The sequence below is a fragment of the Oncorhynchus nerka genome, linkage group LG7 (genome assembly GCF_034236695.1).
Source record: "Oncorhynchus nerka isolate Pitt River linkage group LG7, Oner_Uvic_2.0, whole genome shotgun sequence".
NCBI classification, from domain to species: domain Eukaryota; kingdom Metazoa; phylum Chordata; class Actinopteri; order Salmoniformes; family Salmonidae; genus Oncorhynchus; species Oncorhynchus nerka.
Genome location: NC_088402.1, coordinates 56,715,701 through 56,730,732, shown reverse-complemented (window position 1 = coordinate 56,730,732; position 15,032 = coordinate 56,715,701). Strand labels below are relative to the sequence as shown.

General features: G+C 42.0%; 1 protein-coding gene and 1 long non-coding RNA gene across 2 annotated transcripts in view; one reads left to right on the top strand and one right to left on the bottom strand.

Moving 5' to 3' along the window:
• Positions 1-3,529: 3,529 nt before the first annotated feature.
• The window catches only part of LOC115132024 (semaphorin-3F-like), a 112,085-nt gene continuing 100,582 nt past the window's right edge, over positions 3,530-15,032 (bottom strand). Inside the window, exons 13-18 of the mRNA XM_029664208.2 lie at positions 10,724-10,812; positions 10,562-10,603; positions 10,299-10,456; positions 6,097-6,164; positions 5,724-5,854; positions 3,530-5,606 (exon numbers count right to left, since the gene is read on the bottom strand). Coding sequence (XP_029520068.2) covers positions 5,202-5,606; positions 5,724-5,854; positions 6,097-6,164; positions 10,299-10,456; positions 10,562-10,603; positions 10,724-10,812 — 893 coding nt within the window. The 3' untranslated portion in view covers positions 3,530-5,201. The remainder of the gene's footprint in view (positions 5,607-5,723; positions 5,855-6,096; positions 6,165-10,298; positions 10,457-10,561; positions 10,604-10,723; positions 10,813-15,032) is intronic.
• On the top strand, positions 11,331-13,295 carry LOC135572534 (uncharacterized). Its single transcript, XR_010464375.1, has 2 exons — positions 11,331-11,801; positions 12,653-13,295. It is a non-coding gene; the product is annotated as an uncharacterized LOC135572534 (long non-coding RNA).

Genomic DNA, 15,032 nt, shown 5'->3' with positions numbered 1-15,032 from the left:
ATTGTAGTTACTCCACAATACTAACCTAATTGACAGAGTGAAAAGGACACCTGTACAGAATAAAAAATATTCCAAAACATGCATCCTGTTTGCAACAAGGCATTAAAGTAATACTGCAAACAATGTGGCAAAGCAATTTACTTTTTGTCCTGAATACAAAGTGTTATGTATGTTTTGGGAAAATACAATACAGCTGATTACTGAGTACCACTTATTTTCAAGTATAGTGGTGGTTGCATCATGTTAATGGTATGCTTGTAATCATTATGGACTGTGGAGTTTTTCAGGATAAAAAAGAAATGGAACTAAGCACAGGCAAAATCCTTGAGGAAATCTTGGTCTGCTTAGTCTGCTTTCACCAGACACTGGGAGATGAATTCACCTTTTATCAGGACAATAACATAAAACAGAAGGCCAAATCTACAATGGAGTTGCTTACCAAGACAGTGAATGTTCCAGAGGGACCGAGTTACAGCTTTGACTTAAATCTACTTTAAAATCTATGGCAAGACCTGAAAATGGTTGTCTAGCAATGATCAAAACCAATTTTACAGAGCTTGAAGAATTTTGAAAAGAATAATGGGCAAATGTTGCACAATCCAGTTGTGAAAAGCTCTTAGAGACTTACCCAGAAAGACTCACAGCTGTAATCGCTGTCAAAGGTGCTTCCACAATGTATTGACTCAAGGGTGTGAATACTTACGTAAATGAGATATTTCTGTATTTCACATTTTCAATAAATGTGCAAACAATTTTAAAAACATGTTTTCACTTTGTCATTATGGGGTATTGTGTGTAGATGGGTGAGGAAAATATACAGTTGAAGTCGGAAGTTTACATACACCTTAGCCAAATACATTTAAACTCAGTTTTTCACAATTCATGACATTTAATCAGAGTAAAAATTCCCTGTCTTAGGTCAGTTAGGATCACCACTTTATTTTAAGAATGTGAAATGTCAGAATAATAGTAGAGAATGATTTATTTCAGCTTTTATTTCTTTCATCACATTCCCAGTGGGTCAGAAGTTTACATACACTCAATTAGTATTTGGTAGCGTTGCCTTTAAATTGTTTAACTTGGGTAAAACATTTAGAGTAGCCTTCCACAAGCTTCGCCACAATAAGTTGGGTGAATTTTGGCCCATTCCTCCTGACAGAGCTGGTGTAACTGAGTCAGGTTTGTAGGCCTCCTTGCTCACACACACTATTTCAGTTCTGCCCACAACATTTCTATAGGATTGAGGTCAGGGCTTTGTGATGGCCACTCCAATTCCTTGACTTTATTGTCCTTAAGCCATTTTGCCACAACTTTGGAAATATGCTTGGGATCATTGTCTATTTGGAAGACCCATTTTGCAACCAAGCTTTAACTTCCTGTCTGATGTCTTGAGATGTTGCTTCAATATATCCACATCATTTTCCTCCCTCACTATGCCATTTATTTTGTGAAGTGCACCAGTCCCTTCTGCAGCAAACACCCCCACAACATGAAGCTGCCACTCCAGTGCTTCACAGTTGGGGCGGTGCTCTTCGGCTGGCAAGCATCCCATTTTTCCTCCAAACATAACGATGGTCATTATGGCCAAACAGTTCTATTTTTGTTTCATCAGAGCAGAGGACGTCTCTAAAAAGTACGATCTTTATCCCTATGTGTAGTTGCAAACCGTAGTCTGGCTTTTTTATGGCGGTTTTAGAGCAGTGGCTTCTTCCTTGCTGAGTGGCCATTCAGGTTATGTCGATATAGGACTCGTTTTAATGTGGATATAGATACTTTTGTACCTATTTCCTCCAGCATCTTCACAAGGTCCTTTGCTGTTGTTCTGGGATTGATTTGCACTTTTCGCACCAAAGTACGTTAATCTCTTAGGAGACAGAAAGCTTCTACTTCCTGAGCGGTATGACGGCTGCGTGGTTCCATGGTGTTTATACTTGCGTACTATTGTTTGTACAGATGAGTACCTTCAGGCGTTTGGAAATTGCTCCCAAGGATGAAGCAGACTTGTAGAGGTCTACAATTGTTTTTCTGAGGTCTTGGCTGATTTCTGTTGATTTTCTCATGATGTCAAGCAAAGAGGCACTGAGTTTGAAGTTAAGCATTGAAATACATCCACAGGAAAACCTCCAATTGACTCAAATTATGTCAATTAGCCTATCAGAAGCTTCTAAAGCAATGACATTTTCTGGAATTTTCCAAGCTGTTTAAAGGCACAGTCAACTTAGTGTATGACCCACTGGAATTGTGATACAGTGAATTATAAGTGAAATAATCTGTCTGTAAACAATTGTTGGAAAAATTACTTGTGTCATGCACAAATTAGATGTCCTAACCGACTTGCCAAAACTATACTTTGTTAACAAGAAATTTGTGGAGTGGTTGAAAAATGTGGAATAAGGGGTATGATATGAATGAATAAGGAACTGCATATCTCTCGATGTGTTTGACTCAGAGTCATGGAATTTGGAATCAGGGGCGTAAGTATAGCTAACCTGTAGAGTGGTTATGTTTGGCCACATGGTGGCGCTGTTGGGCCATTACTTGACCCCCACCATGGCTGCTAGCAGCTATATTTTAATTGAATTAAATTAAAATGTTACCCCCTTTTCTCCCCAATTTCGTGGTATCCAATTGTTAGTAATTACTATCTTGTCTCATCGTTACAACTCCCGTACGGGCTCGGGAGAGACAAAGGTCGAAAGCCATGCGTCTTCCGAAACACAACCCAACCAAGCTGCACTGCTTCTTAACACAGCGCGCCTCCAACCCGGAAGCCAGCCGCACCAATGTGTCGGAGGAAACACCGTGCACCTGGCTACCTTGGTTAGCGCGCACTGCGCCCGGTCTGCCACAGGAGTCGCTGGTGCATGATGAGACAAGGATATCCCTACCGGCCATATCCTCCCTAACCCGGACGACGCTAGGCCAATTTGCGTCGCCCCACGGACCTCCCGGTCACGGCCGGCTGCGACAAAGCCTGGGCGCGAACCCAGAGTCTCTGGTGGCACAGCTAGCGCTGCGATGCAGTGCCCTAGACCATGTCACTCTTTACTCACGTCACTCTTGTGGCATCATGAATCAGCTCACATGAACATTTTTACCTGCTCTAGAAGGAATATGGTATCGAGTGTTACTTTGTTTTGTTTGAGTGATTTTTGTTTTGGTACATATTATATTCCAGAAACGAGAGGTAGACATTTCTGGATTCAAACTCTATAGCTAAGAAAAGGCAAAGAAGCCATGTGAAGCCACAAACAATGTGAATATAGTGCAAAATATGTTCAATAGAACACATTTTCATTCAAATAAGAGTATTCTTTGGCTTCAGAGTTCAGTAATCTGTTAGAGCGTTCCTGTCCATAACAATGTATTTATTCTAATCTTTCTACTTTTAGTTTCCAAAAAGGTCTACCTCTTTTTCCTCAAATCCTCTTTCTGTTAATACTGGTCCTGTAAATCACATGATAATTATAATATCCCCTTCCCCATCCCAGCCCTCACACCCCCACCACCAAAGTGCAGAACAATAATATCTAGTCTCAAAATATATTTCATGGCATGGGTGAGAGGGAGGGCAATGGATTCATGAAAAGCCCAAACCTTGCATAGATCTCTGTGAGATCTAAAAGTCCATATGAACGCACTGTACACACGTAGTACATGACATAAGGTCGAAAGATGACCACAGCTTATGAATCAGGCAAAAGGAGCTCTAAGCAACATTGTTGATAAGAGCCAGGTGAGTGCTAGCGAGGATAATAATCATGTCTCATCTCTAGAAGACAAGAAATACAGTGTGGCCATGTCATATAGTCAAACTGTAAAGAGCCTTCCAGTCCAGTTTCTGTTGTTGGATCAGGTTCATATCAGGTGTCAGGCTGTGTAAAAGTAATGTAGCTCCCATAGAAGAGGTCATATGTATTGTCATTTTGAAGCAATGCAATAGGAAACTCCTGTACTGTCTCCATTTCTTTTCTCACTGCAATAATCAACAGCTAATGAATCTCTTTTTCTGAATGAATCGTTCCAAACCAAACTTGCTCTATTTACATGTACATTTTTTAAATCCCTCTCTATAGTCTTGGCTGGAGAATGGAACAGTTTGGTCCAAAATATTGTCTCTGCCTAACACACTGTTGAAGTGCTGAGGAGAAAGAAGCACAAGGTCGGAGACTTGGATAGCTTTTTAGCTGACGCTAATGGTTTTGTATCCAGTAAATGTTGTATTGGGAAAAAAATAAATATATATATATATATATATATATATATATATATGCATAAACCCAAAGAGTACAACAAATAAAAAGAAGTAGAGACTCATTTGGTCAGTTTCTTCCTGCTAACAAATACGTTTGGTCAAATTAAGCAGGAGTTTCTGATTATCCACATTTTCTGTGATACGTCATTTTAAAACACAATCAAAACAATGTAAATTTGCTCAAATTGATCACCTCATTGTTATATCAGAATCTTAATAAATGTCAGATGAAAAACTGAGCATATAGTCTTCCTGATTTGACATTGGCTGGATTCTACTGTTACAATATTTCAAATGGAAACACAATACACATAATATAATACAAAAATTGCCCATTTTTCATCAATTAGTTCAAATGAATGTTTGAAACACAGATTTTTGAAAATGTTGGATTCAGGGGAACAAATGGATTGTAAAAGTATGGTTTTACAATGATTCATATGATAGGGTCTCCCTATCGCCTAACTACCATGGTGCTTGCTAGACAACTCTTGTGTACACTAACAATCCTCTGCAGTGTCTAAAACTGCCTATACTGAGTGAGACATACTATAACATAAGTAGAAATCCCATTGATAATACCCAGGTTTATAGGATCAGTGATTATATTCAGGTTACTAGTTACTCATTTGGACTGAATAGGGCAGTTCATTTGCTAAATAAACGGAAGAGTTTTAGGACCAAACCCTCTGTGCGTGTAACTCCAATTTGACCTCAACTCTCAATGACATCAATAGAGGATTTACAAGAAAGCACATAGCTATGTGCACTGATCTAAAGTCAGAATTGGGCCCATGGAGACTAACCCTGAATGGGAATGGGATGAACAATACACATAACAACATCAACATCACAACATGAGTGAGTGACTCTGCAGTGTGGAGGGCCACTGTGACCCTCCAGGACCTGGCCCGGGCACCAGTGAAGGAGAGGGGAGAGAAGGAGTCTAGGAGGGGATAGGGCCCCCTGGGGCTGGCTCTGGCTGGCTCTTGACATGCTTCCTGTTGGTGCGTTTTGTGGAAAGGTTGGGGTTGAACTGCTGCCAGTAGGACTGACAGTACTGGTTGATGAGGCGGATCTCCGGCTGGGAGGAGAACTGCAGTGGCAGAGTTTGAGGCGGGGGCGGTGGGTGGTGGAGGTGGTGATGGAGGTTCTGGTCCTCCAGCGGGGCATCCAGGGAGGTGAGGGCCTCCACTATCTCCCGGTCCAGGATGCGGAGGGCCACGCGGACCACCGTGTGCTTGAAGTTGTTCTCAGTGGCCAGGCAGTGGTACAGCCCCCTGTCAGCGTAGCTCAGAGACTTGAGCAAGATGCCATGAGCTGTCTCCAGCACCTCTCCGTCTCGGCTCAGCTGGGGGAAGGGGAGAGAAGGGACAAGGACCATCAGCGTGAGCGAAAAGGAAAAGACAACATTATCTACAGCCATCATAAAGAAGTTAACTAAACGGTCCGTTAGGCCTTGTTTTACCACTTTCCTCCTGCCGTCTGGTGTCTGGTAGAGCCATTTGACTGTCGCTTGTGGAGATCTAGGTTGGCACTCCAGGAACGTACTGCTCCCCTTCACCCCAAACTGCACCGTTTCACTGAGATGCTTCTCCACTGGAGGAGACAGAATCAGAGAAATAAAGTGAAGTATAGATTATGGCATAGTCTGAATAAAAGGCCTTTTGACTCATTAACAGTGGTTAACTCCTTCGTGAGAATGTGTTGCGAGACCATTGTATGCAGAAAACAATTATACTCCTTTTACAAAAATTATTTTCCAGACCAGGCTTTCAGATACACACTCTATATAAGAGGTAAGGGAGATATTGTTCAGTGCTTTGGCCGGAATCACGTACCTTTTGCATTGAACCCTCTGCACTGCCGCAAGGGGTTTCCATGCTTAATATCCTGTCTTCTGCTTCGCCTGTGAACAAGTAACAATTATCACAACTTTGACTTATGCTTGAAACCCGGTAAGCAGTTTGGATGGAATTACTTCAGCTAAACTAATGTCATGACTGTCCTGTGAGGATCCAAATAGGTCAGATCAGCTTGGCAATAAATAACTTCAGCCAGACCCTCCATCACCCACAGAGGGGGGAGATGGGAGCTGGTGGGAGGTTGACAGTTCACACCCGGTTATAAATCAAGGATTAGAATATTCAGTTGTCTCCCTTTCTAAATTCACACAGGAATGTGCCTTTGTTTCACAGACATTTTCAAGACGAAACTCTTAACACATTCTAAAGTGAATACTGGAACAACATTTCTAACATAGAACTTGGGGAATGGTCAAAGGCGATCTAAAGAATAATAATGTCATTTTGGTTGTTATTTTGTGATGTCATTAAAACTTAAATAAAAGGAAATACTGTAACATGAAAAGTATATACACAACATGTACAAAGTTTCCATCCTCTACATTGTGTATGAAATATGAAAATGTATTAGTGTTTTTGTTAAGAGAGGGATATGATCTTAGAAACTATAAGAGGAAATTGTTCCTATAACTTTGATAAGTAAGTAGTCACCACCCCCTTGATGAGGTCAGAGAGTGTGTCAGCCTCACGAACCGCCTCTTTTGAAGAACTGTATAAAATGACGGGTTAAGTATTAACATATCAGACCATAGAAGCATGTACAGTTGAAGTCGTAAGTTTAAATACATTTAAACTTAGTTTCACAATTCCTGACATTTAATCCTAGTAAAAATTCCCTGTTTTAGGTCAGTTAGGATCACCACTTTATTTTAAGAATGTGAAATGTCAGAATAATAGTAGAGAGAATTATTTATTTCAGCTTTTATTTCTTTCATCACAGTCCCAGTGGGTCAGAAGTTTACATACACTCAATTAGTATTTGGTAGCATTGCCTTTAAATTGTTTCACTTGGGTCAAACGTTTCAGGTAGCCTTCCACAAGCTTCCCACAATAAGTTGGATGAATGTTGGCCCATTCCTCCAGACAGAGCTGGTGTAACTGAGTCAGGTTTGTAGGCCTCCTTGCTCACACACACTTTTTCCAGTTCTGCCCATACATTTTCTATAGGATTAAGGTCAGGGCTTTGTGATGGCCACTCCAATACCTTGACTTTGTTGTCCTTAAGCCATTTTACCACAACTTTGGAAGTATGCTTGGAGTCATTGTCCATTTGGAAGACCCATTTGCGACCAAGCTTTAACTTCCTGACTGATGTCTTGAGATGTTGCTTCAATATATCCACATCATTTTCCTACCTCATAACCCATCTATTTTGTGAAGTCCCCCAGTCCCTCCTGCAGCAAAGCACCCCCACAACATGACGCTGCCACCTCGTGCTTCAAGGTTGGGATGGTGTTCTTTGGCTTGCAAGCCTCCCCCTTTTTCCTCCAAACATAACGATGGTCGTTTGTTTCATCAGACCAGAGGACATGTGCAGTTGCAAACCGTAGTCTGGCTTATTTATGGCGGTTTTGGAGCAGTGGCTTCTTCCTTGCTGAGTGGCCATTCAGGTTCTGTCGATATAGGGCTCTTTTTAATGTGGAAATAGATACTTTTGTACCCGTTTCCTCCAGCATCTTCACAAGGTCCTTTGCTGCTATTCTGGGATTGATTTGCACTTTTCGCACCAAAGTACCCTTCATCTCTAGGTGACCGAATGAGTCTTCTTCCTGAGCGGTATGACGACTGCATGGTCCCATGGTGTTTATACTTGCGTACTATTGTTTGTACAGATGAACGTGGTACCTTCAGGCATTTGAAAATTGCTCCCAAGGATGAACCAGACTTGTGGAGGTCCACAATTTTTTTCTGAGGTCTTGGCTGATTTCTTTTGATTTTCCAATGATGTCAAGCAAAGAGGCACCGAGTTTGAATGTAGGCCTTGAAATACATCCACAGGTACACCTCCAATTGACTCAAATGATGTCAATTAGCCTATGACATTTTCTGGAATTTTCCAAGCTGTTTAAAGGCACAGTCAACTTAGTGTATGCAAACTTCTGACCCACTGGAATTGTGATACAGTGAATTATAAGTGAAATAATCTGTCTGTAAACAATTGTTAGAAAAATGACTTGTCATGCACAAAGTAGATGTCCTAACCGACTTCCCAAAACAATAGTTTATTAACAAGACATTTGTGGAGTGGTTGAAAAACGAGTTTTAATGACTCCAACCTAAGTGTATGTAAACCTCCGACTTCAACTGTAGCTGCAGCTCACGTCCAAAGTGGTTCGAACTCAATCTCAACACGAGGTAGAGGCGATAATGTCACCTCTCCGACAATCTCTGGTATGGCTGATAAGCTGTCCGAAGTAAAGTATCTAGAAAAGTGAACTTAAGTGGGACAATTATCCTACTCTTCTCAAATCACTATCATTAAATAATACATATGGAATCATGTAGTAATCAAAAACAAATTAAAATATAAATATATTTCATATTTGAGATTCTTCAAAGTAGCCACCCTTTGCACACTGGCATTCTCTCAACCAGCTTCACGAGGTCAAACGTTTCCTGGAATGCATTTCAATTAATATCTTTCCTTCTTAATACGTTTGTGACATTCAGTTGTGTTGTGACAAGGTAGGGGTGGTATACAGCATATGATGACAAGAACAGCTCAAATAAGCAAAGAGAAATTTCAGTCCATCATTACTTAGAGACATGAAGATGCGGAAAATGTGCAGTTGCAAAAACCATCAAGCACTATGATGAAACTGGCTCTCATGAGGACCGCCACAGGAAAGGAAGACCCAGTTACCTCTACTGCTGAGGATAAGTTCATCAGAGTTAACTGCACCTCAGATTGCAGCCCAAATAAATGCTTCACAGAGTTCAAGTAACAGACACATCTCAACATCAACTGTTCAGGGGAGACTGCATAAATCAGGCCTTCATGGTCAATGTGTTGCAAAGAAACCACTACTAAAGGACACCAATAAGAAAAAGAGAATTGCTTGGGCCAAGAAACACGAGCAATGGAAATTTGTCCTTTGGTCTGATGAGTCCAAATTTGAGATTTTTGGTTCCAACCGCCGTGTCTTTGGGAGATGCAGAGTAGGTGAACGGATTATCTCTGCATGTGTGGTCCCCACCGTGAAGCATGGAGGAGGAGGTGTGATGGTGTGGGTGTGCTTTGCTGATGACACTGTTAGTGATTTTTTTTTAAATTCAAGGCACACTTAACCAGCATGGCTACCACAGCATTCTGCAGCAATACGCCATCCCATCTGGTTTGTGCTTAGTGGAACTATCATTTGTTTTTCAACAGGACAATGACCCAAAACATACCTAACAGGCTGTGTAAGGGCTATTCCAAGAAGGAGTGATGGATTGATGCAGCAGATGACCTGGTCTCCACAATCACCCAACCTCAAACCAATTGAGATGGTTTGGGACGAGTTGGACAACTGTCTCTATAGCACTTCACTAATCTGGGCTTTATGGGAGAGCGGCCAAACGGAAGCAACTCTCGAGACAAAGGCACATGACAGCATGCTTGGAGTTTGCAAAAAGGCAAGTGAAAGACAGAGCATAATACAAAAGATTCAGTGGTCTGATGAGACAACATTTGAACTTTTTGGCCTGAATGCAAAGCGATGTCTGGAGAAAACCCATCACCCATCTAATACCATCCCTACCGTGAAGCATGGTGGTGGCAGCATGATGTTATGGGGGATGCATTTCAGCGGCAGGGCCTGGGAGACTGGTAAGGATAGAGGGAACAATGAACAGAACCAACTAAAAGCCAATCCTTGATGAGAACCTGCTTCAGAGTGCAAACAACCTTAGACTGGGGCAAAGATTTACTATCCTAAAGGACAATGACCCCAAGCATACAGCAAAAGCAACACTGGAATGGCTTCAGATTAAGGATGTGAAAGTCCTTGAGCTGCCCAGCCAAAGACCAGACTTGAATTCCATTGAAAATCTATGGAAAGACTTGAAGATTACTGTTCACCGCCGCTCACAATCTAACTTAACAGAGCTTGAGAAAATCTGCAAGGACGAATGGGAGAAAATCCCATGAATACTTTCTGAAGGCACTCTATTATGTTGATGCTAAGGTGCCTCACCTCTTGGTGGAGGGGCTAAAGGTGGCGCATGTCTCCCCGTCCCAGGCACAGTAAGGGTCTCTGGCCAGGCAGCAGTCTGAACAGGCCTTCCCATAGACGCTACACCTGTGCAGGGACAACTGGGTAAGACCCCTCTCTGACGACACATACAGCTGTTGCTGTGGGTCAGAAGGGAAGAGGAAGGACTATCAGAGGCATACAAACAACAGCAAACACAACAACAGCAGCAATCAGATGAACAAGTGAATATTGATGAAACATACCCTTTTTGATGATAACTTCATAGTCTTAATAGGAGCTGGAGTCTGCAAAAAAGAACAACAAGATAATACTGTAGAATGACGTTTTTGGCTTGTCCCATCTCCCTCCTTGTATTAATTCATACTAGACAGTGATTTACATGAAATAGTAATGATCGTCATTACCCTGAACATTTCCACTTCCTCTAATGTGAGTTCTTCTGTTGTGCTAGTGTCTTTAGGAAGTACTATCACCTTTTGGACTGTCCCACGATCTACAAAAGAGGGGAGAGCAGTTCATAGCGTACATAGTACCACAGATAGCCTAAATATTATAGAAACATATTTAGAGAAGGTATGTGTGAAATGTAAAAGGCACAGTTTATTTAACGTTTAAACGTTAAATAAAATATCATAAAATGGCGTAAATTCATAATCTAGATATGGTTCTGCGTGTGACCGCTAGGGGGCAATGCAGTTCAATCTACAGCAGCCCTGGCTACATACAGGTCGTCACTAGTTATCACAGCCACAAAGTCCGCCTATTTCTACATGCTAACCCTATGCCTAACCCGAACTTTAAATTAAGACCAAAAACATTTTTATTTTAAGATATAGTCATTTTTTTTACATTGTGGCAGTGGTTACTACTGGAAACCCAGTCAGACAGCGTTCACTTTTACTGCCCTCCCCCACCCACTCAGCAACGATGGTATTAATGCTATTTTAGGTTCTCCGTTGTCAGTACGTACTTCATGTCCCACTTATCATCAATGTGATGGCTCGTTGCAGTGATGTATGAGAGCGTGTTCATAAATGTCCAACAATCTGTTGTTAACGCTACGTATGGTGTTCGAGAGCTCTCCATCAGGGCCATCACGGTTCTTCGACATGGCATCTTGTAGTCTGGTTCTAGATCTGCCATTAGGGTATTGAAGCCGACATCCTCTACCATTGACAATGGCTGGACATCAACAGCAATCATTTATCTAATCAGCGATGTGATTTGATTAATCCATCCATTATCACACTCTTTCAGCAATGCACCTGCACTGCCGCTGTAGCTCAATTCCACCTTGCAAAGTTTGTATTTCATCACCTTCTCCTTTCACTTCTCAAATTATTGCCATACAGGACTTCGCCGCTTTCGCTTCCTCTCCATTTTTCCAATTGTTAACGAAGATGACGTGTGGAAGACTTTATTTATATCCATGGCAAATAATTTGAAAGACGCGTATCTTCTCCTACTTACAGCATTATTGCGGTACGTATTTATAAAATATATATATTTTAGCCTTTATGATGAGGACCGAGACCTGTTAATCGTAGCTTTTTGATAGTACACTGATTTTAATTTTGTACAATTTATTTTACAAAATTTACGGTTAGGTTAATGATCCCAAATGTGTTAGTCTTTTTCAATTTACAGTTAGTTACATTCTCTTGTTTTTCGATCAACAAACAAAACACATTCCACATTCACAGATGTGGCAGACAAATAATAAAAATGAAATATAAAACAAAACAAACCGATTTGCAGCAGCCCTATCTGTGATCATCTTAGCTGTTTCCAGCTTTAGCTGAGACAAGGAGCAAATAATGAGTTTTTACAGCACCTTACACAACATGTATATACACTAATTTCCCTAATCACCCCATTGACTCTGTCCAATTTGAAATATAGTTGAGTAGTGAAGACCAGAGTCTATCAAATCTGGGGTCATAAGTAGTGTTGCACATTTTGGGGAATATTTAGAGGTGGAAACTTTCCGTCTGAATTAACTGGAATATATGGGAATTAACAGAAATATATGCAAATAAAATATTAATACCATTTAAATATAGATGTTTTTTGCATTGGATATATTTACCATATATGGAGACATAATTGCAAATGATTAAATCCTTCCAATAGAAATTTAAAAAACAATTTAGTTACGAATTCAACTTTAATTAAATGAGTTGACTTTTCACATGGGAGGATTTTACTGAACAACAAAAGAAAGGGAATATTGAATGATCCCCAATGATCCATCACATCTCTCAAAAACATTTTCAACATACTTCTGTAAAATGATAGTCTAGAAACTAAAGCTTTGGTTGTCTTCCTCTCAGGCTTCCATGTTTTCTTCCTGGACCTTCCCAATGTCCACCTCTTGAACATCAGACTCTGAGGCCTCATCTTCACTGTCACTTTCCAACCTTGATGAGGACAGCTTGCTGTCAGGCTCAAAAAGCAACAAAGAAATGCCCTGATGGCCACCAATTTTTCAACCCTTTTATTGGTCAGCCTGTTGCGTGTTTTGGTGTGTGTGTTCCCAAACAAGGACCAGTTGCGTTCTGAGGCGGCTGATGTTGGTGGGATTTGGAGGATGATGGAGGCAACAGGGGAAAGAGCCTCAGATCCACAAAGTCCCTTCCACAAGGTGGCTGATGAGGAAGGAATGGAGTTTTGCCTCCGTATGTTCTCTCAGAAGTATAATTTGCAGTAAAAATAATGAAAAGTTAAATGTATCTGATTTGGATCATATGTGACCTTGTCATTTGCTGTTCGGATGGCCATGATTGTACGCTCTGACTGCTCTTTTTTTAATTGGTAAGCAAGCAATCTGCTAGGCCTATTGCTATACTCATGGTATTTCTGTTTAGTGACTATACTCTCCCGAGTATAGTCCAAGTTTAGTTTAGTTTGGGTTTGGCGCTGTCTGGGGATTGTTTATGTACACTGCTCAAAAAAATAAAGGGAACACTAAAATAACACATCCTAGATCTGAATTAATTAAATACTTTTTCTTTACATAGTTGAATGTGCTGACAACAAAATCACACAAAAATGATCAATGGAAATCAAATTTATCAACCCATGGAGGTCTGGATTTGGAGTGACACTCAAAATTAAAGTGGAAAACCACACTACAGGCTGATCCAACTTTGATGTAATGTCCTTAAAACAAGTCAAAATGAGGCTCAGTAGTGTGTGTGGCCTCCACGTGCCTGTATGACCTCCCTACAATGCCTGGGCATGCTCCTGATGAGGTGGCGGATGGTCTCCTGAGGGATCTCCTCCCAGACCTGGACTAAAGCATCCGCCAACTTCTGGACAGTCTGTGGTGCAACGTGGCGTTGGTGGATGGAGCGAGACATGATGTCCCAGATGTGCTCAATTGGATTCAGGTCTGGGGAACGGGCGGGCCAGTCCATAGCATCAATGCCTTCCTCTTGCAGGAACTGCTGACACACTCCAGCCACATGAGGTCTAGCATTGTCTTGCATTAGGAGGAACCCAGGGCCAACCGCACCAGCATATGGTCTCACAAGGGGTCTGAGGATCTCATCTCGGTACCTAATGACAGTCAGGCTACCTCTGGCGAGCACATGGAGGGCTGTGCGGCCCCCCAACGAAATGCCACCCCACACCATGACTGACCCACCGCCAAACCGGTCATGCTGGAGGATGTTGCAGGCAGCAGAACGTTCACCACGGCGTCTCCAGACTCTGTCACGTCTGTCACATGTGCTCAGTGTGAACCTGCTTTCATCTGTGAAGAGCACAGGGCGCCAGTGGCGAATTTGCCAATCTTGGTGTTCTCTGGCAAATGCCAAACGTCCTGCACGGTGTTGGGCTGTAAGCACAACCCCCACCTGTGGACGTCGGGCCCTCATACCACCCTCATGGAGTCTGTTTCTGACCGTTTGAGCAGACACATGCACATTTGTGGCCTGCTGGAGGTCATTTTGCAGGGCTCTGGCAGTGCTCCTCCTGCTCCTCCTTGCACAAAGGCGGAGGTAGCGGTCCTGCTGCTGGGTTGTTGCCCTCCTACGGCCTCCTCCACGTCTCCTGATGTACTGGCCTGTCTCCTGGTAGCGCCTCCATGCTCTGGACACTACGCTGACAGACACAGCAAAATTTCTTGCCACAGCTCGCATTGATGTCCCATCCTGGATGAGCTGCACTACCTGAGCCACTTGTGTGTATTGTAGACTTCGTCTCATGCTACCACTAGAGTGAAAGCACCGCCAGCATTCAAAAGTGATCAAAACATCAGCCAGGAAGCATAGGAACTGAGAAGTGGTCTGTGGTCACCACCTGCAGAACCACTCCTTTATTGGGGGTGTCTTCCTAATTGCCTATAATTTCCACCTGTTGTCTATTCCATTTGCACAACAGCATGTGAAATGTATTGTCAATCAGTGTTGCTTCCTAAGTGGACAGTTTGATTTCACAGAAGTGTGATTGACTTGGAGTTACATTGTGTTGTTTAAGTGTTCCCTTTATTTTTTTGAGCATTGTACTTTTTTGCAGCGTTCCAGCTCCCTCTCAAGATCTAACCTGTGTGCTTCCATTGCTTTTGTCTTAGAGGAAGCATATGCAATTAGATGGCGTCTTAGTGTGGCCTTCTCTTTAGTAAGAGAGTTCAACATCTTTACCGATCTAGGGTTTGTGGTGGGCACTTGAGATGATTTGTCCAGAGTTGAGTTGAGGGTACACTTAAAA